This window comes from Papilio machaon, chromosome 8, assembly GCF_912999745.1.
Source record: "Papilio machaon chromosome 8, ilPapMach1.1, whole genome shotgun sequence".
Lineage (NCBI taxonomy): Eukaryota > Metazoa > Arthropoda > Insecta > Lepidoptera > Papilionidae > Papilio > Papilio machaon.
In genome coordinates, this window is record NC_059993.1 from 1,112,737 (window position 1) to 1,135,465 (window position 22,729).

The 22,729-nt window shown below is 33.5% G+C and overlaps 1 protein-coding gene across 1 annotated transcript; it reads right to left on the reverse strand.

Annotated features, from left to right (window-relative positions):
* Positions 1-6,086: 6,086 nt before the first annotated feature.
* Positions 6,087-21,614, reverse strand: LOC123721190. The gene is made up of 3 exons (XM_045679041.1): positions 20,714-21,614; positions 16,284-19,732; positions 6,087-6,161 (listed from the first exon to the last, which is right to left on the reverse strand). The coding sequence occupies exons 1-3, from the start codon at positions 21,081-21,083 to the stop codon at positions 6,087-6,089; spliced, it is 3,894 nt and encodes a 1,297-aa protein (XP_045534997.1). The 5' UTR covers positions 21,084-21,614.
* Between the last annotated feature and the right edge of the window lie 1,115 nt (positions 21,615-22,729).

Here is a 22,729-nt window from a genome sequence, read left to right on the forward strand (position 1 = left end):
TTATACACCTAATAAATATGTAAAAATAGGAGAGATTTTTATTGCGGAGAACATCCATAAAATATTAAAAATCGGTTTCATACTTAGTTACTCGATTAAAATATTTTTTTTTAATAATTAAAATGAAACCGAATAAAATATTTATTTGGTATAATAAAAATCAAATCTAGAAACTGTGTACTTACGTTTTTTTTAAACGTAAATTGATACCGTTATATTCGTCTTTTCAACGGTTGATGTTAAATTGCGGTGGATGAAGAAAACCGGAGACGCAATTAGGCGTCGTTCCAGATAACAATTCTATTTTAACTGTAATCGTGCCTTCGATTTCTTTCCCTTTTTACTGCGAGTTTAGTTACGTTATTTTGCTAACATGAATGTTAACTATTATTTTTCTGTTTTTTTTTTTCACATATGGTTTGATTACTGTCGGAGATCTCATCTGGGTAATTTTCAAGCCTTTGCACCCGAAAATGCAGTATGAATAGTATTAGCTCATTACTCTTTTACTCGTACATTACATTATTAACTTTCCCGCACTATTCTGACCCATTTTTTCACTTCAGTTTTTTACTACATTACATTGTCAATATTATTATTGGCCAGTACGACTTCTTTGGTAGTACGTGTGCAAATGTTTTGGCTACCAAAGAGGTCGAATAGTTAAACTTCACTTAACACTTTCGTCCTAAAAAGATGATTTCTGATTTTTTTACAGTCATTAGTAATGTTCGTAATATGAAAATAATAATTTCTTTTCATAAAAGGGTCCGAATTTATTTTATTCGTATTAAGGCCAGATGTACTTAATGACGCCGAAAACGGTTTTAAGGTCAAATTCAAACGATAAATAAAAGCAGACGAGTTGTGCAAATTATTTATGTGCTGTTTTATTGCTCGAAAATTAATGGTAACATTTGATTAAATTATATATTTTAAATTTATGTTTTCGGCTTGATTTTCATATTTATCATTTACTAGTTGTCGACCACGACAACGTCCGCGGGAAATTAAATAATATATAAAAAAGCATGATATAAGCATATAATGTTCAACAGTATATACTGTACTTATGACAACTTCTACACACATTTACTTATTACCCATTAAACAACCTCTCTCTATGTAATGGTTAGCTGTAAGAGAACTCTTTTAGAGTTAAGCTCTCCAGTACAACACTGCATTTCTTATGTAATGCCACAGAAATAATATGTGTATGTACAAAGTTTAAATAAATAAAAAAATAAAGCAGCCTATGTGTTCTTCCATACTATGCCAAATTTCATCAAGATGCGTTGAGCCGTTACCTTCAAACAAACATCCATCCAGCTATATATCCGTCTAAACATTCGCATTTATAATATTAGTAAGAAGTAAAATTAGATAAAGGTATGCTATGCTGAGTTTAGAAACTGACTTTATATGCTTATTTTCACAGGTGGGCACAGTTAATCGAAAAGTTAACTTCGTTAATCGTTAATTCGTTAATTAAAAAATTAACTTCGTTAATCGTTAAAGCGTTAAATTTTCGAAAATTTAACGCAAGTTAAAGTTAATCGTTAACAGTTAACCATACCAAAATAATTTCACACATATTGTGGCGATACTTGTTTTAAATAGTAATTTGACTATACATTCTATAACACATTAGTATTAGAGACAAGTATGAATGCATTATAGTATATTTCATTACGTGTGCGGAAAGCACAGTGCCGAGGCGCAGCCGAAGGTGAGGGTTGACCGTTGGAATAAGTTGTAATGACAGTTCCGCACGTGTACTAAACAACTATTTTTAATATAGTTGCGAAAAATGAAACAATTTAATAGAATAATAAAAACACAATAAACTCAACTAACTAAAATGTTTGAAAAATGGAGGTAACCGTAAAAGAATACAAACAGAGATTTTTTTTTTGTTTTCTTCATCCATTCTGGGTAGGCAAAGGGAACTATGCCCAAACGGCCAAGTCTTCAGTAGATTATTTTTATTAATATGATACGAAAATGAAATTTAATGAGATTAAATAAAATGACACCTAGCCTAATTCATTGAAACAAATCATTAAATCTGATATTGTAACAAATTAGGAGCTTGCTTTTAGAAATATTTTCATGAATCATAAAAACTTCAATGATTTTTTTTTGTAAAAACTTCTTGGTTGTTTTTTTCTTTTTAATAGACATTATTTTCACAGTTGGGAAAGAGAACGCACGAGTTTGGAAAAGCTAAAGAAAAAGCACGAGTAAAAAGTATTTTAATACAGTGGCTCAAAAAGTGGCGTATTGCAGGGACGAAGAGCGTTCGGAATGTGGGCTATTACATACTCTTGCTTTTATATACTCGTAATGAAATATACTATTTCGAACCTTCTTTTTCTGTTGGTCACGTCTTTCCCGAACGCTCTGATGCATCACACTTGCACGCGAACTTCACATATATCAATTATTAATTCGTTCGTTCACCATTCGAGTCGCCGACAGTCGCACAACATAGCTGAACTTACGAGTGTGGCGTGGCGCGTAATTTAAACAAAATGACACCACGTCTCTCAAGTTTCTAATTTAACGATTAACGGACTTTTATTAACGGAGGTTAAGTTTAACGGAAGTTAACAAAAGCGTTAACACTTTTTGAAGTTAACTTAAAAGTTAATCCGTTAAGCAAAATTTAAACTTCGTTAATTAACGATTAACGGATTAACGAGTTAATGCCCAGCTCTGCTTATTTTATATATGAATCGTACTTTTTCTTAAAATATACTGTATTACTTATATAGTAATATATTATATAGTAATATATTACATATTTATATACTTTTATATATTTACTGTATAATATTTTGTAATGTAAATATGCATAACACATAATTGAATGTTTAATGATCACTCAGCATTAATTGCAAACAATATAGTGTTGTGATATAGTGCAATACCTGACTCTGTGAATAATTAAAGCCCTGAATGTGTGACGTATAAATTTATTATTATTATATGAGGTGATTTAATAAGAGTTTTACACGAAATTTAAATTAACTGTTTGTTTTCACTGCATTGACAATAATGCACATTTTGTTATTACACATATATCACATATTTTAATTGAAAGAAAAGAGATGTATGCGTTACAATTGAAACCTCACACACCTTTTTTCTTTCTTACTCACGGAACTGAGTATTATTATTGGAAATTAATAGTTACCTGACATAATTTTTGTTGGAGTAGTGTAATCTGCTTAGACGCTGAGATGTGCACTGGCTGTTTTAGTTTTATGAAAGTGTACGTCAGTTATGTGTCAAGCATTTATATAGTCTTTCAAGAATAAATTTTCCCATGTAAACGTGTGTTCTTCATCAGGTTATGGGCCCAGAAACGCAATATTATCAGGTTATGGGCAAATAATATAAAACGTTTACATAATGATGGCTCAATCAGTGCGAATAGAGTTACTGGATAAAGAGAATTATGAAACGTGGAAAATACAAGTTCAAGCATTGTTAACGAAGACGGAAGGTTGGCAATACGTAAGTGGGAAAAATGTGAGACCGTGTTCAACACCAGGTAATGAAAAATTATTAGATGATTGGTTAGCTGCAGATGAAAAAGCGAAGGCAGATCTGATTTTGTCTATTAGTCCGAGTGAGTTAAAGCACGTAAGAGGGTGCATAACTGCACGAGAGGTGTGGTTGAAACTCGAGTCTATATATGCATCGAAAGGACCTGCACGTAAAGCAATTTTATTGAAACAGTTAACATTACATCTTATTCAAGAGGGCGAGGATGTGCGTGAACACATTTCAAAATTCATGGACGCTGTAGATAAACTGAGTGATATTGGAATCGAAATACATAGAGATTTGTTATCAATATTATTGTTATATAGTTTACCAGCAAGCTATGATAACTTTAGATGCGCAATGGAATCCCGCGACGATTTACCTACGGTGGATATATTAAAAATAAAAATTTTGGAAGAGGATAGCTCGAGGCGACAGAGTAATAATACTATGGAAATACAAGGAGCTATGTATGCTAAGAGAAATGGGACGAGACATAAGTCATTCAAGAACGTCAATACTGTATCTAATTCCGGTGGTACATTCAAGTACAAATGTTTCAAATGTCATAATTATGGTCACAAAGCTAGTGATTGCAAAATAAAGAAGAAAAACCATGAGATAGGATGTGTAACTGAAGAACAAAACAATTATGAAACGTTTAATTGTAATGGTTTACCAAATAATTTAATACGAAATTCTTTTATTTTAGATAGTGGGTGCACATCTCATCTCTGCAAAGATCCTGAAATTTTTGGTAAAGGGGTTTTTCCGTATACTGCAAAATTAAACTTAGCTAGTAATCTGTCGACAAATGTCAAAGGTAAGGGTGATATTAATTTCGTAGCTTCAAATGATCGAGACAAACGTCAAATTCTGCTTCGCGATACTTTGTACGTTCCCAATTTAAGAAGTAATTTAATATCAATTGCGAAAATTACTGAAAATGGTCATAATGTTCTTTTTAAACGTGATGTCGCTTATGTCACTGATAACAAGGGCATTGTCAAAATGACAGCTGATCGTGTGGGTAACTTATACAGAGTGAGAGAAGTAAAAAATAGAATGAATGACGCGTTAGTTGCTATGAATGTGGATGTACGTTTGTGGCATGAGCGTATGGGTCATTTAAATGCACGAGATCTTATGAAATTACTGAATACTTACGGATTTGATGTTAAGACAGAGGATATGAATGTATTATACGACTGTGAAATATGTACGAAGGGGAAAATGACTGCACTACCGTTCTTGAAGACGAGAGGCCCATGTAATACTAAATTAATGATTGTCCATTCGGACGTGGTTGGACCAATGAGAACCGAATCTCTTGGTGGAGCAAAGTACTTCGTTACTTTTATAGATGACAGTACACGTTGGTGTGAAGTGTACTTGCTCAGTAAGAAAAGTGAAGTATTGAACGCTTTTAAAACGTATAAAACTTTTATTGAAAAACAATCTGGTATGAAAATTAAAGCTCTTCAGTCTGACAACGGTGGCGAATACTGCAACAAAAAATTCGATGTCTTTCTAAGGACAGAAGGAATTCAACGTCGTTTGACGGTAGCACATACACCTCAAATGAATTCTGTAAGTGAGCGTATGAATCGTACTCTCACAGAGATGGCGAGATGCATGTTGTTATCTTCGGGACTGTCTAGTTGTTTTTGGGCTGAAGCTGTGGCAACTGCCTGCCATATTAGAAATCGCTGTCCGACGAATACTTTTAATGGTGACACGCCGTATAACAAGTGGTATGGAGAACCAGCTGATATTGAGTACATGCGATGTTTTGGTTCTAAATGTTTTGTTTTAGACAAGACGCCTAATAAAGATAAGTTTGTCGCACGTGCTCGAGAAGGCATAATGGTGGGATACCCACGAACTTCTAAAGGATATCGAATATGGATACCAGATGAACATAAAGTTGTTATTGCACGAGACGTGAAATTCCAAGAAAATCATATTACCAAAATCAATGAAATTTGCGGAAGTAAAGAAAGCAATGTAGATGGAAATGAGATTATCGAAAAGGATAAGAAATCAGATAATGAATTGATTATTGACATGGTATTTGATAAAGATACGATATGTGATGATTTTGAAATTGATCATGAAAATAATATAAATGATATATGAAATGATAATGGCGATGCAAGTGAAAATGCAACTGGTGGAATAAACCAGATTATATTAAAAAGAATGCCTGGAAGACCGAAAATACAAAGAGGTCAACGTGGAAGGCCTAAGAAGTTGTATAATGTTAGAGAAACCAGTCAAGAAGTTAATCAAAATGAAATGACAGAAAATACAACAACGCAATATGATCAAGAAGACAGTGAAAGGCTTTATGAAAATGAACATTTTGCTGGAGCTATAGAAATATCTATAGATGAAGCTTTATCGGGTGACGAACGCGAAGGTTGGATGGAAGACATTTCGTCAGAAGTTCAAAGTCTAATTAAAAATAATACTTTTGATATTATTTTGAAGCCTAACAGCTGTGATGTTGTAGGATGTCGCTATATGTCTTAATCGCAGAAACAGAAATCGGTAGCTACATCGTCGATGAAAGCTGAATGCATGAGGAAGCTGAATGCGTGAGCCTGGCAGAATATATATGAAAGAGAGTATATATTTGAATAGCTTATTAGCTGAATTTGGTTTGGATGAACTTGCTAAAGTGGTGATGCATGTTGACAATAGAGGTGCGATTTGTTTGGCTGAATGTCCTAAACGTAGTGTACGTCCTGTACGAAGTGTTATGAAGGAAAAATACTTAACCTTAAGGCATCTGTCAACGGATTTAATGATAGCTGACATCTTTACTTAAGCTTTGCCAATATCCAAACATTTGTTTTGTGTAAAAGGTTTAGGGCTCGTAGATAATGCAGATTAAAGGGGGCGTGTTGGAGTAGTGTAATCTGCTTAGACGCTGAGATGTGCACTGGCTGTTTTAGTTTTATGAAAGTGTACGTCAGTTATGTGTCAAGCATTTATATAGTCTTTCAAGAATAAATTTTCCCATGTAAACGTGTGTTCTTCATCAATTTTACTTTTGTTTATTGTTTTGTGACTAAGTTGTCACAGTTTGCCTTGAAGAGGCATTTACAACTGCACCGGGCGTGAGGTGGCCGGGCGCAGATTACGCTCAGCCTAAACCTCGTTTAAGAGTAAGTGAGTTTATAATTTTGACTTCGGCAAGAATACTACCTGAATAGGGAACAGAAAATGATTTAGCAATAAATGTATAATTATTTATCAAAGAAGGAAGATACAAAGGAGGTTACAAATTAAAAGGAGAGGATAGGTTCTTTTAGTTTATATAGGTCGGAATGTTATATAATAGTATGAAGGGACTTATAATAAGTGTAAGAAGCTAACTCGTTGCCAGCTAATTGGATAATTATTAGACGCCGTTCCATTACTTCTACTAGTAATTACTATTTCCAGTGTCCTCAGTTGACCTTTTAAGAAATGACATTGCTTAACAAAGACCGAAGAAATCGAAAATTATGTGAAAACGTCTACTCGCTCGGTGAAATTAACGATTCAATTTTTCAGACGACATTTTTATACGATCGCCGTATAGTGTTCGAACGTGGAAACATTTAAGATTTTACGGTAGCTTGGTCTGATAATAAATTGACATACTTATTGTAACAACAACTCATTAATATAACGAAAAAAGTTTTATTTGTTATTTTATTTTATTTATAATATTTTTAGTAGAGAAAATGAAATTAAAACAATATTAAAAATGTAATATTTATTTTCCGGCACAGCCATATTTTTACGACAAAGATGAGCATAATTTGAAAAAGCGGTCACAGAGTTAAAAAAGCGTTTTTAATTCGACACGGTTAATTGATAACGATTTGTAGGTGTCATAACTAAAATATTTAACCTTTAATTTAAAACGAAATGTTCATTTTCTTATAAGAAAGTCCCTTAGTTACTAACCTGTAAGATATCAAGAGTATTACGTAATGGAATTTCAAGAAACATATCAACCTTTAAGGATTTATTAGACATTTTTTGCGGTGTGAAATTTCCCCAGTGAAATGATACACCAGTTACGTAAAAATATATGATGTCAATAGAGTAAAAATACAACTATATAGAAAATAAAAGTACAAACTATAATTAACAGTCATGTCGTTACAAATCATTGAAAAATGATTACTTTTAACTTTGGGGCATACAGAATTTTTTGAACATCGTAAAATTCACCAGAATTATCGTTCATTATAGTTCCTCAGAAAACACCAAAGGCACTAATTCTACCCTAGATTTAGGATTGCATACCAACAGTTCTCCTGCCAAACCCAAAAAAAGATCTGTAAAATCGACCCAACATAATTTAGATTTGCATTAAGTAAAACGTGGAAAATAATATTTTTAATAGGTACTTCACGAAATAAAATTCTCGTTTATTCCATTACGACTTTTTTGGAATTAAATTGACAACTTCCCAACGCTTTTAAAGATAAAATTAAAATATTCTTTTCAGCTTTTTATGCGGCCTTGTTTACGTAATGAAAAATATTTTTAACCCACCTTGTCTATATTTTGTACGCGAAATATTAAAGTGTACTTATAATGTTTTTTAATATATATTTTTTTAATTTAAACTTGAGTCAACATGTTACTAAAATGTTCAATATTGGAATGAAGCTTTTAATGTATGTATATTAGTTAGAATAATATATTCGATATGACAGAGTTGTTAAATTCAATTTTAAAACTTTTTTTTAATTATATGTATCACTCGTTGTTATACGTGTAAATTTATAACCAAAACTCCTCAACAAAAATAGTGTTACTCTTATTTTGTTCTTAATAGTGTTGCACTTCATTGTTTTCGAAACAGCGGAGATGGCAATAGTTATGATTAAGTGAACAAAATAACAGTCAGTAAGTAAAAATAAAACTTGTCTATTCATTTGTTTTGAACACCGTACAGCTTTCGTGGTGTTTTATTTTACAGAATTGCATTTCTTGTACAACAAAGATGAAAGTTTCTTTTACTTAACAGAAGATCAAACTTTCGTGCTAACTAGAATTTATCACGAGCTGTTTTTATTAAAAATGCTTAAGCTGCAAGTGAAATATTTTCTTGTTTCAATTTTAAAATATACTGCAACTGATCTAGTTAGTTTTTCTTTGAATCATTAATCTACGAAACGAGTGATATAACTTTTGTACTAATATATTTCAAATGTTCTTTTATGGACTAAAGAAGGGAAGTGCCATATCTGCATACTTTCATGGTATACCTCTATGTAATCAGTCGATGTTTTTATTGTTTTTTAAAGAATAATTCTTTGTTTATTATCGTCTAAACTATTGGAATATTAAAAAAAAGTAAATGAAAAAAAGAAAATAAAAAAGTACATGGCTATCTTATTTAAATATGCTTAATTTTTGTAATTGATTGCTCAAAAAAATAGATTGAGGTCAAGGCAATTAATGAAATTATTTGAAGACAGCGATCACGCAACGCAGGCTGGTAAAGATTAATTTAATACTGATTCAATAATTTATTCATATAATCAGCGGTACTAAAGTAATTATTTAGGTTTTTTTAAACAGTCATGTAATAAGATTGACCTTGAATAACTTAATCGTAAAATTAATGTATGCACAATTTATATGTTCGTAGAATCAATAAATGTTTATTATTATAATTAAAATTCAATTAAATCGGTTATTTGTATTTAATGGTCTATTTTTCCACATTATGTTATCTATGTAGATAGAGTAGCAACAATATAACAATTCCATCACAATAATACGCAACATGGTGACATTGTTTAGTACAAAAACACATTCCTATCTAGCTTTTAATGTAGTACAAGATTACGTCCATACCTTTGGGAAATAAGCTGCGTCCATCCAAACATTGAGATTCTGAATAAAATGTGTCACAGATTGAAGAACGGGAAATTGTAATTCCCACAAATTATGACTTTCATAAACTAACTTATCAGGACGACATACACCAAGTATCTACAACTGTAAGGAATCAAGCATTATATTATATTTTACTTATTGCTTATTGGGTTCTTTGTTGAATATAATCCTAACATCTTAGTCGAGGTTTTCCACTGCTGAGACACCTGTACAATAACTAGTTATAAATTAAAAAAATCAATAAACTCGACCAACTATAGTCTCTATAAAACTCCAAGGAAGAAAACGAATGAAATAACACTTCCCTCATCAAAATAGGTTAAGTCGTTTAGGCTTTACGCCATCACTTATTTACACAAAACTGACACATGCGTGAACAACATTCAAAATTCTCCTTTGTCAGTCGGGGACTAAAATGTAGTAATCTATGTCATTCACTTTGAAAAAAAAAAAAAAAACAGCCAAGTTATATGTTTTTGTTCACGTCTCCTGTCGCTTTATTCCAGGGATATTCAATCCAAATAAATTTTTCCGACGTTTTTATGATGATAGAAACATCGTGATGCAACCTGCACATATCTGCGAATAAATTCAAAGGTATGTGTTAAGTCAACAAACCCTGACTGGGCCAGCGTGGTTGACTATGGTCTAGTCTTGTATTGTTAGATATAACCTTTAAAAATTTGATATTGAAAAGTAAATATATCTGAATGGATAAAGTACATTTTCTCCGCAGACTGAATGCGAGAAAATCTATCATACAGATAAAGCGCTTTACGAATGTCATAGAATAGAACTGATACTACTCGGGACGGCTCTTTGTCAAGCAAATGTACGGGAAGTACTTACTCCGGATTTGAACACAAATAGTAATACTGTTCTATTGTACAAACAGTATCTCAACATCTGATCTGTTATGTTGAGATACTATGTTACAATATTTTTAATATCATTCCAGTTTTCAAGAGTTGCTATAATCATATAATAACCCAACTTGCGATTCCATCTAGCTTCACACTTGTGGACTTTTATCGTTTAATATTTATTAAGCATTTAAAAAGAATATAAAAAAAAAGTTAAGTCTTCACAAGAAGTACATTTTATATCTATGAATTTTCGTTATATATTGTCACGTCGTTGCCATGATGAAGTAGCGCTCATTCGTCGTTAACATACTTACTATAGCAAAAAGTGTCGTGACAACTTTTCGTAAGAATTTTTTCCGTCTAGCCCCCTTTCACGACGCGCGATAAAGAACTTCGTTCCAAATAGCCTATGATACTTGCCTATAATGTATTGATGTAATAGTTAAATTTCACTCTGAACGAGTTTAATCGGTCCAGTAGTTTTTGAGTTTTTTAGTTATTAGCATACAAATATTTCTCTGTTAAAATATTAGTGTGGATAAGCAATTTGCTGAATAGATGTAGTACACCTAGTCTGGAAGAACACCTAGGCTAATTGTTACGTTTAACGGAGTCACAGGCGACAGCTAGTAAATAAATAAATAAAAAAGTTACTCTATCACAGAATAGCTTTAAAATTTTAATATCCGTTAAGTAGTTTTTGAGTTTATCTAGAGTAAGTACTTGATCAAGTATTTTCTCTTTATAATAATATTGTAAAACAACTTATTTTACTATTCAACTGACTTTCCTAATAAAATTGATAAACATCAAATTGAATTTGTATCAATAAATATGAACACAGAATACTTAATTGAGCAAATGTTCAGAATAAATGAATGTAGTTCATTACGTTTCTATTCAAAAGGGCTTTTAATATCAGCTTCTTATACTTTTTGGGGTCGTAAAGGTGTCTGAAGATTTACTCTCAAGAGGAACCCCTTTTCAGAACAACAGAACGTTAATTAATTCACAATGTAACAGCTGAATAGAAAGTAATCAAGAAAGTTACTCGTTATTTAGGATGCCGGTTTATTGTTTTATATTCATCGCTACAAAACACTTGAAAATGAGCAGTTTCAACTCAAAATAATCAGAACATTTCATCACGTTATAAAGGAGCATTTAATAACTTGTATTTTGAATGTGGAATAAGTAATTTGTATTTTAGAATTAAATTGAATTTGTCGATATCGATTGCTTGAAAGGGTACGTTTTTCTCTCCTTTCTTATAAGGCATAGTAATGAAAATGTGCCATCTATCGGTTAAAATTATTACCACATAAAATTTATTTATTAATTTTAACGTAAACACTGCACCGACCAGATTGATGACGTTATTAATGTATAAAGAGTACTATAATCGTAGAGTATGTACATATAAACGTGGATTTTCACTGGCAAACATATGTATTTATGTATTACTAACTGTCGCCCGCGGCACCGTATGCTCGGAATTAAAAAAACATAATTAGTAGCATATGTTTTTTTTCACACTATGTTCTACATTTAGACCATATTTATCGAGATCCATGTATACGTTATGGAGATAACTTCTAACATACATACATCCATACATCCAAACATTGCATTTATAATATTAGTAAGATAACTGTCATTTTTGGATGAAATAAAATGAAAGTCTTTTGTATTTATACAAAAAAAATAATTCGGCTGTGAAAGCCTACCGTGAGGTAGAAGAGATAACTTCTAAAACTATGCAAAATACAAATCCGTAATATCTCTGTAACCCTGGCAGGAATGCTCATTTACTTCCTAAGAGGTTGGGCATTTTTTTGCTCATCTCATCATAGAAAACTTAGCCCCTAGCTTTTATTTAACTAGACCACGCGGGGCCGAGTGAGATTAGAAAAGTAGTATTAGGGTCAGTGCTGTTCTGAAGAAAAAGTTGCGTTTTTAACTGTTGCCTTTAAGAGAGAGATTAGTGCTCATTGTGAGCGAGAAACCGCGTAATTATGTATTTATTTCTTAGTCGTAACATTTTCTTTTTCTAGAAGAATTTGTTAATGTTACTGTTTTTACGCACCGTAGGTAATATTCTCAGCACGTTCAAGATACAAATAGAATGGAGAAGTTTAGAAAATAATAATTATAATTGTGTCTGTAAAGAAAATTTAAAACAATTTTGATGATAAAAAAGTGCTAGATTGCTACTATGCTAGATTTATAGGTACTTTAAGTATAATTACATTTTACTTTCTTAATATAAAAAATCTATCTATATATATAAAAGAAAGTCGTGTTAGTTACACTATTTATAACTCAAGATCGGTCGAACTGATTTAGCTAAAAATTTATGAAGAGGTACCTTAGAACTAGTAGACGGACATAGGACTTTTTTTTCTTGTGTGCATTTTTTTTATTCCGCGCGGACGGAGTCGCGGGTAAAAGCTAGTTTAGAATAATTAGAAACAAAAAAGGGTGTACTTTTTTGGTCCACTCTGATACTATTCTCGGTTTAAACTCCTAGTATTTTCTACAACTTCTAATTAACAATTAAAATAATAATACTTGACACACCAAAATATCTTTTCCATATTAAATAAAGCTACCAAAATGTATTATTTGTTATAGATTTGTTTGTATAGCAAATAATAGTTTTTACCTGTAGCATGGTGCCGTATTTATTGCCGTAGTTCAAACATACATTGTGCGTAACATGCGGCTCTGATATTTGTATTCTGGCGTCATAGCGCCGTGGGTCGTGGACCGGCCAAATGCGAAATAAGATTACATCGCTTTATACTTTGGGCCAACTGTAAATAACAATAGAAATTTGTAGATCCCCTTTTTAGTCTCTTGGCCATTTGACGCTTTGTTCACCTAATAAAGATACAAGTTATCACGTCAATAAATAAAATCAAAATATTTCAAATAATGGATCCTAATCATCTAAGACACTACAACACTTTCAAGTAAATTTTTCCATGTCTTCTAACCCTTAATTCTAATATTTTTAATATCTAGTTCAATGTCCAAGCCATCTCAATTTCGCTCACCATTAACTTTATTTTGAAACCCTAACTAGCTTTGAATTTATTGACGTAAAAAACTGATATGATGGTATTTGGATTTTTAAATAAGTATTAAAATAAAAAAGAATAATCTTATAATGTCTTTGTGTAATTAGAATGCATAATTCAAAATGTAATATCAGTTAAAGCCGGGGATTATGGAACATCTGTTACGATTGCACATTTGTATTCAGAGTTTGTTCTCTCCCGCTGCAGCGGGATGTCCTAATGAATGTTGTGCCGCGATCCATTCCTTAAGACCTAATCCATTTTATTAAATGTTATACATTTGTAGTGAGAAACTGAGCAACCTCTGCCACGGATAATAAACTTCCTAGTAATCTATAATTATTAAAAGTTTCATTTAATTTTAAACCATTTCTATATTATTAGTTTGAAACTTTTTACGTATGACAATTTTGTACGTGAAAATGTATATTACTTGAATGTGAAACAAAATATATTTTAAGAGTTGTAAGAATTGCAGGTAAAAATACTCGTCTAAAAATATTTTTTTCGATATTATTTTCTTTTTCCAGATTTAGGACACTATCACATATATTATCACATATATTGGAACTAAAATGCGAATGCTTTATCAATTGTATCCATTCGTTTTTTTTATTATAAGAGGACAAACAAGCAGCGGGAAATCCGAGGTGAACATCGACCTTCATGGACATACACAACACCAGAGGACTTGCCGATGCGTTACCAGTGTAAGTATGAAAACTGAATAACAAGAGAGGTATAGACCGATGTATTCCTACTTATTAACGCCTTGTTATATACTTTGGTTAGAATCCTTTTTACTATTATTTATATTGAGCGAGGCTGATAAACTTCTGATCATATTAAAAATGAGAAACGTATGTCAAAGTGAAGGCAGCCCTGTTGTATTTACAAGAAACCAAACAAGCAATAGTATTGGAACGTTTGTTCTAAATTTAATCAATTACATACGACGTTGCCTCGACGTACAAATTTAATTGTAAGTTGTTTGTAAGTGTAGGGTGTCTGAAGCAGAAACGAAAGAACAAAGAAATTTAAAAAGACGTCAAAGAAAAGTCTGCTCAAAGTGTAAACCGAGTTGTAGGTGTTAAGTTTACTTATTTTTATGCTTTGCTTGTTGAAACTAAATTAGATAACTTAATTTTGATTTACTAGATATATATAATAAATTAATTATAATGATTATTATGTATTTACAATTTAAGTTACAAATAAGTAGCTCCATAAAATTAAATTCTTAAATATGTTACTATAAAATCAAGCCGCTATAAATATATTATAAAGTCTCGAATTTGTCGTTAGTGTATTTTTTTTAATGGAAATAAAAGTATTCATCCGACAACTCAAGTTATTTCAATAACTTGTTATTCCACATGTCAAGGGTATGTATGAATATATTTCGCATGTTCATGTTACCTTGAATAAATAAAAAGGATTTCCTTTTACGTACCATATCAAGGAGAGATTAAAAATAACGAAATCGCTTCACGTATACGAGGTATTGGATTGGGATTGTACAAGGAAAAGATACATAGAATTATTAATGGTATTATTTATTTTTTAATAGTTGCGGCAAAGAGATTAGAAATACGATTTATATCTAGATATAAATAATAATTGTTGTAGAAATAAAGTTTATTTTTGGGCCGTAAGTTTCACCAAAACTTTATCTATTAATCTTTGTATCTATGTATCTTTCCGTTTGTAGGGTTGGTAGGTGGCGCTGCTAGTGTAAATATCAAGCGTTGTGAGCTCCGCGAATTTAAATTAAGAAAAATAAGAAAACAAAATCTCTGAATACTAGTAATATGTTAATTTTAAAATTAAAGTGAAAATTGAACGAGTGAATTAAGTGAACAGTGACTAAACAGCATTATTAGTGTTAAATAGAACATCTCAAACATATAACGGTCGTGAAAATAAATTCAAAATAAGTGCGTAAAAGGCAGGTTTTTCTGTGATTGTTTCGTATCTAGTGTTCTTCAGTGTTCCCTAATTAACAAAATAATTAAATACATAAGCAATTACAAAACAAAAACTTGAAAGTGAAATTTAAAGTGAAATATATGCAAACTCATCCTATCATGTATAAAGTTCAATGCCATCTATCGTGAAAGGAGAAAGTAATATTGACTATTATCATTCAAATTTACAACGCCATCTATTGTTACTTAAGAAAATTAAAACGACTCAAAAACTTTGACGCTGTTAAGGGACCAATGTTAAACACAGTTGCAATCTTTTGTTAACAGAGGTCGCTAAAATGTCGAGTGATCTATCAAGTCTAGAAAAATTGATCAAAGAATTAAGAGTTGATCTTAAAAATGACTTACAGGAACAATTTAATAATTTTGAGTCAAAAATCTCGAAGAACATCACGGAACTAAACGAAAAACTAAACTCAAATTTCAACGATATTGAAAAACAAATTGAAAATATAAATGAATTCAACAAAAAACAAGATACTAAAATATTAAATTTGGAAAGACAATTAAGAGCACGAAATGTCATATTTTTTGGAGTAGAAGAAAACGAAAAATCATATGAAGAACTAGAAAGTAGTATTATAAAGATTATTGTGAATGTAACTTCAAACTTTCGTGGTTTTTACTAATATAATGTTCGTAAGAAACGGGATTCTTACCACGATTAGGCTGTTTGAGCTCCCGATATTTCGGCACAGTTGCATGCGCCATGTTCACGGGTTGACTGGTGTTGTGCGGTAGTGTAAAAAATGTTAAAGATAGCCGTATCGGTCTACCTTCTTCCTGATTCGGCGACCACTACCACTGTCCGCGTTCTCACTGCACATTAAGTCCGCACTCGATGTTATTTTTGTTTGTCGACAAACTACACTCACTGTGTCTACATTTGTGCGCGTACTCGAAGTCGGTTGCTGTCCAGTCTTGTTGTAATACTGGATCACTGGATTCCAGGCACTCGACAATTTAAACCCATCTTCGCGATTGAAGTTTTTGCATTTAGCAATTTCAATCGCTTCTCTTACCAATCTTGGTATGTAGTGGCGTTCCGTCGATAGTACCTGGGGACTATGAAGTTCAATCCAGTGATTGGTGGAGGGGTCCAAAAGGTGTTCAGCTATAGCCGACTTCTGAGGATCGTTGTTTTTAACAGCTCGTATATGTTCCTTTATGCGACTGGTGATGGTGCGCTTGGTTTGTCCTATATACGAGCTGCCGCAGCTGCAGTTGATTTTGTAGACACCGGGTGTTTCAAACGGAATACGGTCTTTGGGCGATCGCAGTTTTTGTGCTATCTTACTGTCAGGGGTAAAAATAGTTTTTATCGCTGTTAAGAGTGGACTGTATTTGATTTGAATGCCTGTGTTTAAAAACGGAAACTCTAACTGAGTTCTATCACTGGGTAAGTCGCCCATGATAGGTTGTGCTGGCTTAGCCTTAAATCTAAAACAACGAACACAGGCATGCACCACGCGTCTAGCGAGGTTCTTCCCCCCCAACGGCCAGTATTTTTGCCTTACAGAAGATAAGAGCAACTGCGGCCCAGCATGCATCAACTTTACGTGTAGGTTGTGAAAAATAATTTGCGTCAAATGAAATTTGCTACATAATAATATAGGGTGTTTTACATCAAAGGTGTAACATGAATTGTTCAAACGGCCACCCACTCTAATAAGATTGTCAGAATGCATGAAAGGAACGAGCGAGTTTAATCTATTATTCTTTGGAAGAGGCTTGCCCCTTTTGAGCAATGTGTACTCCTCTGGAAACATTTTTTGTTGAACTAATTGCAAGATTTGATTTTCTGAATTTTGCAACTCCATTAATGATAACGATCCTGTTACTTTATTCTTAGGATTTTTACAATTGTTTATAAATCTTTTTATGTAAGACATTGATCTTATTAAATGTGTGAAACTAGATTTTTTATTAATGAATTCTTGTATTGTGTTTGTGTCTATGTCTGTTTGTATACATGTAGTGTGAAAGATGATTTCTGATTGATAATTGGAATGCGTGTTAGGAATGTTAGGAATTTTGATGCTTGAAGATTTTAAAAAGTCTGGACCACTCCACCATGTGGAGCAAGAGGAAATGCTTTCTGCCATAATACCGCGAGAAACTAAGTCGGCAGGGTTTTCTTTTGACGGAACGTAGCCCCATGTGTGATTAGCTGTGCTGTCTTGTATCTCACCCACTCGAGTACGCACAAACATTTTTAATTGATTTGTTTGCGTTTTGAGCCACGCTAACACGATGGTGGAATCAGTCCAAAAATATGAGTCGTCAACGTTAAACGATATCGACGACATCACTTTGGCGTGAAGTCGAGTGGCTAATAATGCACCACAAAGTTCTAGCCTGGGTATTGTAGTAGGTTTCAAAGGCGATACCTTGTTCTTTGATATTAAAAGACGGACTTGTGCTTTGCCACTCGCGTTAACCGCTCTCACGTAAATACATGCACCGTAAGCACGTTCCGAAGCATCCGAAAAGGTATGTAATTGTAAAGAAGTTATGAAATCGGTGCATACCCAACGTGGAATACGTAGCGTATTAAGAGCAATAAGGGAAGATGTAAAATCTAAGAAAGCCTTTTGGATGTCTTTTGAGACTTCCTCATCCCAACTGTACTTATTTACCCAAAGTTTTTGCATAAGAATTTTACCTTGAAGAGTACATGGGCCTAAAAGACCTAAAGGATCGAATATCTGACTAATAAGAGATAAAATTTTGCGCTTCGTTATTTTTTTTGTGGCAATTTCCAAATTGATTGTAAACAATAAGTGGTCATGTTTACAATCCCAATGAAGACCAAGTGTTTTACTAGGTAATGAATCATCATCTAAATTTAATGTTTTTTCTGTAGAACATTGTTCTGGTATGTTGTCAGCGCAAGTAGATTTTAAGATTTCTAAGTTATTAGACTGCCATTTACGTAGCTTAAATTGCGCTGACCGTAATGTTTTGTCGACATTTTTGCAGAGCTCAATGACCGATTCTATAGAATCTCCACCACTTAAAAAATCGTCTACGTAAAAGTCTTTAGTAATAGCCCTTTTTGTTTCGGGATCGGAACATTGTTCTGCCAGCGAAACTAAACATTTTGTCGCTAGGTACGGTGCAGATGAGGTACCGTAAGTTACCGTATTAAGTGTAAATGTTCTTATTTTCTCACTGGGATGATATCTGAATAGGATTTGTTGTAATGATCGTTGAGAAGGATTAACTAGAATGGCTCTGTACATCTTTTCAATATCCGCTGATACTACATATTTATGTTGTCGGAAGCGCAATAAAATGGAGAGTAAATCATCTTGAACAACAGGGCCAACCATTTGTAAGCTATTAAATGTTTTCCCGCCTTTAGAAGTGGGGTTTGACCCGTTGAACACTACACGTAATTTAGTAGTGGTACTAGCTTCGCGAGTAACACCGTGATGAACTAAATAATTGGAATAGCCTTGAACTTGATGTTGTTTTGGTACTTTTGAAATATCACTCATATGTCCTAAGCGTTCATATTCCGTCATGAAGTCTAAATACCTATCCTTTAATACCGAATCGCGAAGAAATCTTCGTTCCAATGATAATAAACGGCTTTTTGCTATTTGATACGAATCCCCTAGAACTTCCGGAGACTCCTTTAATGGTATCGTAACTATAAAGCGACCGTCAACTTCGCGCCGAGTGTTTTCAGCGAAGTGTTTTTCGCAAGCCTGCTCTTCTAATGATAATGTATACTTCGAGGGTACTGATTCCAAATCCCAAAATCGTGTTAGTGAGAGGTCGTTAATTTCAGAAAAAAGACATGCTGATTGATCAAATTTTTTGTTGTCAATTGTTTTATGTTTTGTAATGGTGCCTGAAACCAACCAACCGAATTGGGTTTCTTGTAACTTAGGACATTGTTTTCCTAAATTTATGAAATTGGAACACATGACGTCCCAGAAAACGTCTGCCCCGACTAAAATATCTATAGGAGACGATATGTAAAACGATGGATCGGCTAACTGAATGTTAGGTGGCAGTTTAATAGATTTTATATCTACGTTACTAGAAGGCAACGAGTTGGTGATTTGGGGTAAAACGTAGCAATTTAAGTTGACTTTATAATCTCCTGAGCGTGACTCGATGGATAAGTTACAAGACTCTGCACTGAAAGATACTTGATTATTAATACCTGTCACAGATGAGCTTACGTGACGCCGCGGTAACCCGAGCTTGTCACATAGGTGGCGCGTGACAAAGTGCGCAGTGGACGCGTTGTCAAGCAAGAGTCGCGCGGGGTGTAGGTTCCCGTCACCCGCGACAACGTTCACCAAAGCTGTGGAAAGCAATATGTAGGGCTTGTTAACATCGGTATTTATGTTGGACGATAAGGCTACAGTGTTAAAAACTTCAATATCTTTATGTAAGAGAGTGTTATGCATTTTTGTACAGTATTTACAATGACTTAATTTACAAAAATTTTCTCGATGTCCTGGTCTTAGACAATTTTTGCAGATATTAAAGTTTTCTACCTTTTCAATTCGTGAATCTACGTCTAATTTTTTAAATTCTTCACAAATAAATAAAAAATGCTTTTGTTTGCACAATGGACAAGTTGTTCTCTTATTTTCAGTGTAATTTGTTTTAATTAAATTCGAGTCTTTTGAAATATCTGAATGTTGTGTATGTTGAAAATGTTGTGTTGTTATTTGTTGTTGATTTTGTTGTAAATTTTGTGTTGTTAAATGTCTTTGAAATTCTTGTTGTTGTAAAGTTTCTAGTAAATCTGCTCGATTAGTCAAAAAATCTAAAAATTGTTTTAATGAAGGTGAAGTTGTTATTGCATTTCGCTGTTGTTCCCATTCGCGAAATGTGGTACTGTCTACTTTACGAAGCATTAAATGGATTACGATAGTATCCCAATGATCGGTGGGCTGGCCGAGTGAATTCAATGCGCATAGACTTGTGTTTATGTTATCTACTAAAGATCTTAAGGCGTGACAGGATTCCTTTTGAATAATCTCTGTATTTAATAGATCATTCATATGTTGATTCACTAAAAGACGTTCGTTGTCGTACCTGTTTGATAATAATTGCCACGCAATAGCGTAATTTTTTGCCGTAAATTCTAAATTTTGAATAATAAGCAATGCACTGCCTTTAAGGGCAGATTTCAAATAGTGGAATTTGTTAATGTCGCCTAATTGATTTGAAGAGTGTATGATTGAAATGTATGTGTCTCTAAAATTAAGCCATTCTTTAAACTTCCCTGAAAATTCCGGAATTACAATTTTAGGAAGACGAACGAAGTCGCGACCTGTCACTTCTCTGTCTACGCCGCCATCGCTCGACTCGGACACTGACATCGCGCGCTGCCGGTCTCGCTGATACTTGTTCAATATTGTGCGCGCCGTCGATACTAATGCGAAATATTTGCTTTCAAATTCTTCTCGTTCTGACATTAATTGATTGGGATCGTCAGACAACATTTCCAACTCCGTCTGAAATTTATCAAAATCATTATGTAGACAATCAATTTTATTTAAACGCGAGTCGAGTTCGTTAAATTGAGTTTCATTTACATTTACTATGCTTTCCAAAGTGTTTAAGAAATTATGAAAAATTGTTAATTTGCCTTTAATTGATCCTCTAAGCTTAATTAAATCTTTGCTTCGTGCATCACTCATTTTAATGAAGGAAAAGGAAATATGTTATGTAAAAAATAAGTTGTGCTCGGTATACTGAAATAGTTGAAGGGTCCAAAGGTCGCCTTGCACTGGCAATGAATGCGCGCGCGCCGATTATGCGACAAATAGGTGTAATTGAGAAAAAAAAATATAACAACGAGTATTTGTCTTGTATTAAGGGCCAAAGGACGGATATTTGAGGTAAAGAATATGGAACAGACTCACAAATAACGTCCCGATGTCCTCCGCTTTGGCCGTCTTCACGAAATCTTTCACTGAATTTCCTTTTTTCTTTTTTCTTTTGCCGGTTGAAGGACCATATGTTAAGAGTGGACTGTATTTGATTTGAATAAAAGGCCTTAAGTTGAATAAAGGCTTATAATATTAAAATGATTACACAAGTAGATGATGGCGGTAGATAGACGCGAACAGTTAAGAGGAGCGAATGTTTAATGAATGGTCGGCGGTGAGGCGCGCGGGCGGCGAGGTCTGAAAGGGCCCCCGCCCGGTTCCCCCGCCGGCGGTGCAGTAATACTGAACAATCGCGTATTTGCTCAAAATCTTCGACAGTTTGTCAGTTACCCCTCTGACGTACGGCAAAAAAGCAGGCTGTCTCGCCACCTCCATCGGCCTATTCCGTTTGTGTCGTCGTGCTTTCAGCTTTCCATCATATCCATTCCGCCGCAGTACGTTCGACAAATGTTCGAGTTCACCTGGTAAGTGATCTTTGTCACAAAGATCATGGGCTCGATTAACTAGTGACGTCACTACAGCGTTCGGCGCATGCAACTGTGCCGAAATATCGGGAGCTCAAACAGCCTAATCGTGGTAAGAATCCCGTTTCTTACGAACATTATATTGTGAATGACCTAAAAGTGGAGTGCAATAAAAGCGAGCTGGCAATGGTTAGGAGAATGGGAAGAAAAACTGTAAACAAAAAGAGACCAGTCAACGTAACTTTAACAACGTTTGGCAAGAAACTAACCATACTGAAAAATAGTAGGCTCTTGAGAGGCTTCGATATTTACCTGAAGGAAGATTACCCACCTGAGATTTTAGAAATCCGAAAGTCTCTCCAAGAACAATTACACAAGGCTAGAGAAGAAGGGAAATATGCTTTCATAAGATACGATAAACTAATAATCAAAGATCCCTATACATCCCCTAATTCAAAAAGGAATAATAATCAAAATGCTAAAAAAAGGGAGCTCGAAATTACCCCTCCGAATCAATTAGTAGACACAAATACACATCCGAAAAGAATTAACCAGCATATCGTTAAAAGAAATAAAACACTAAAAAAGAATCCTTCTTCGTCTAACCCTATTCTTAACTATATAAAAAACAACCAAGACAAGACTACTTCACAATCTGGTTCAGAAACATCTGCAGAAAATACAGAAAACAATTAGCAATCAGCCAAGCCTCTTCCGAACAAACACTCAAGAATTTCAAAAATATGTAATAATATTAACTTAACACATCCTCCCCCAATACGGCTTGTCACCGTGGGGGCAGTAGACAATAACCCTCCAGAAGCAAGAAAATACTATATTGCTACCTTTAATGTTAGATCGTTAGCTAACGAAACTAGATTAATAGAACTAGAACAAGCAATATCTCAAATAAAGTGGGATATTATTGGC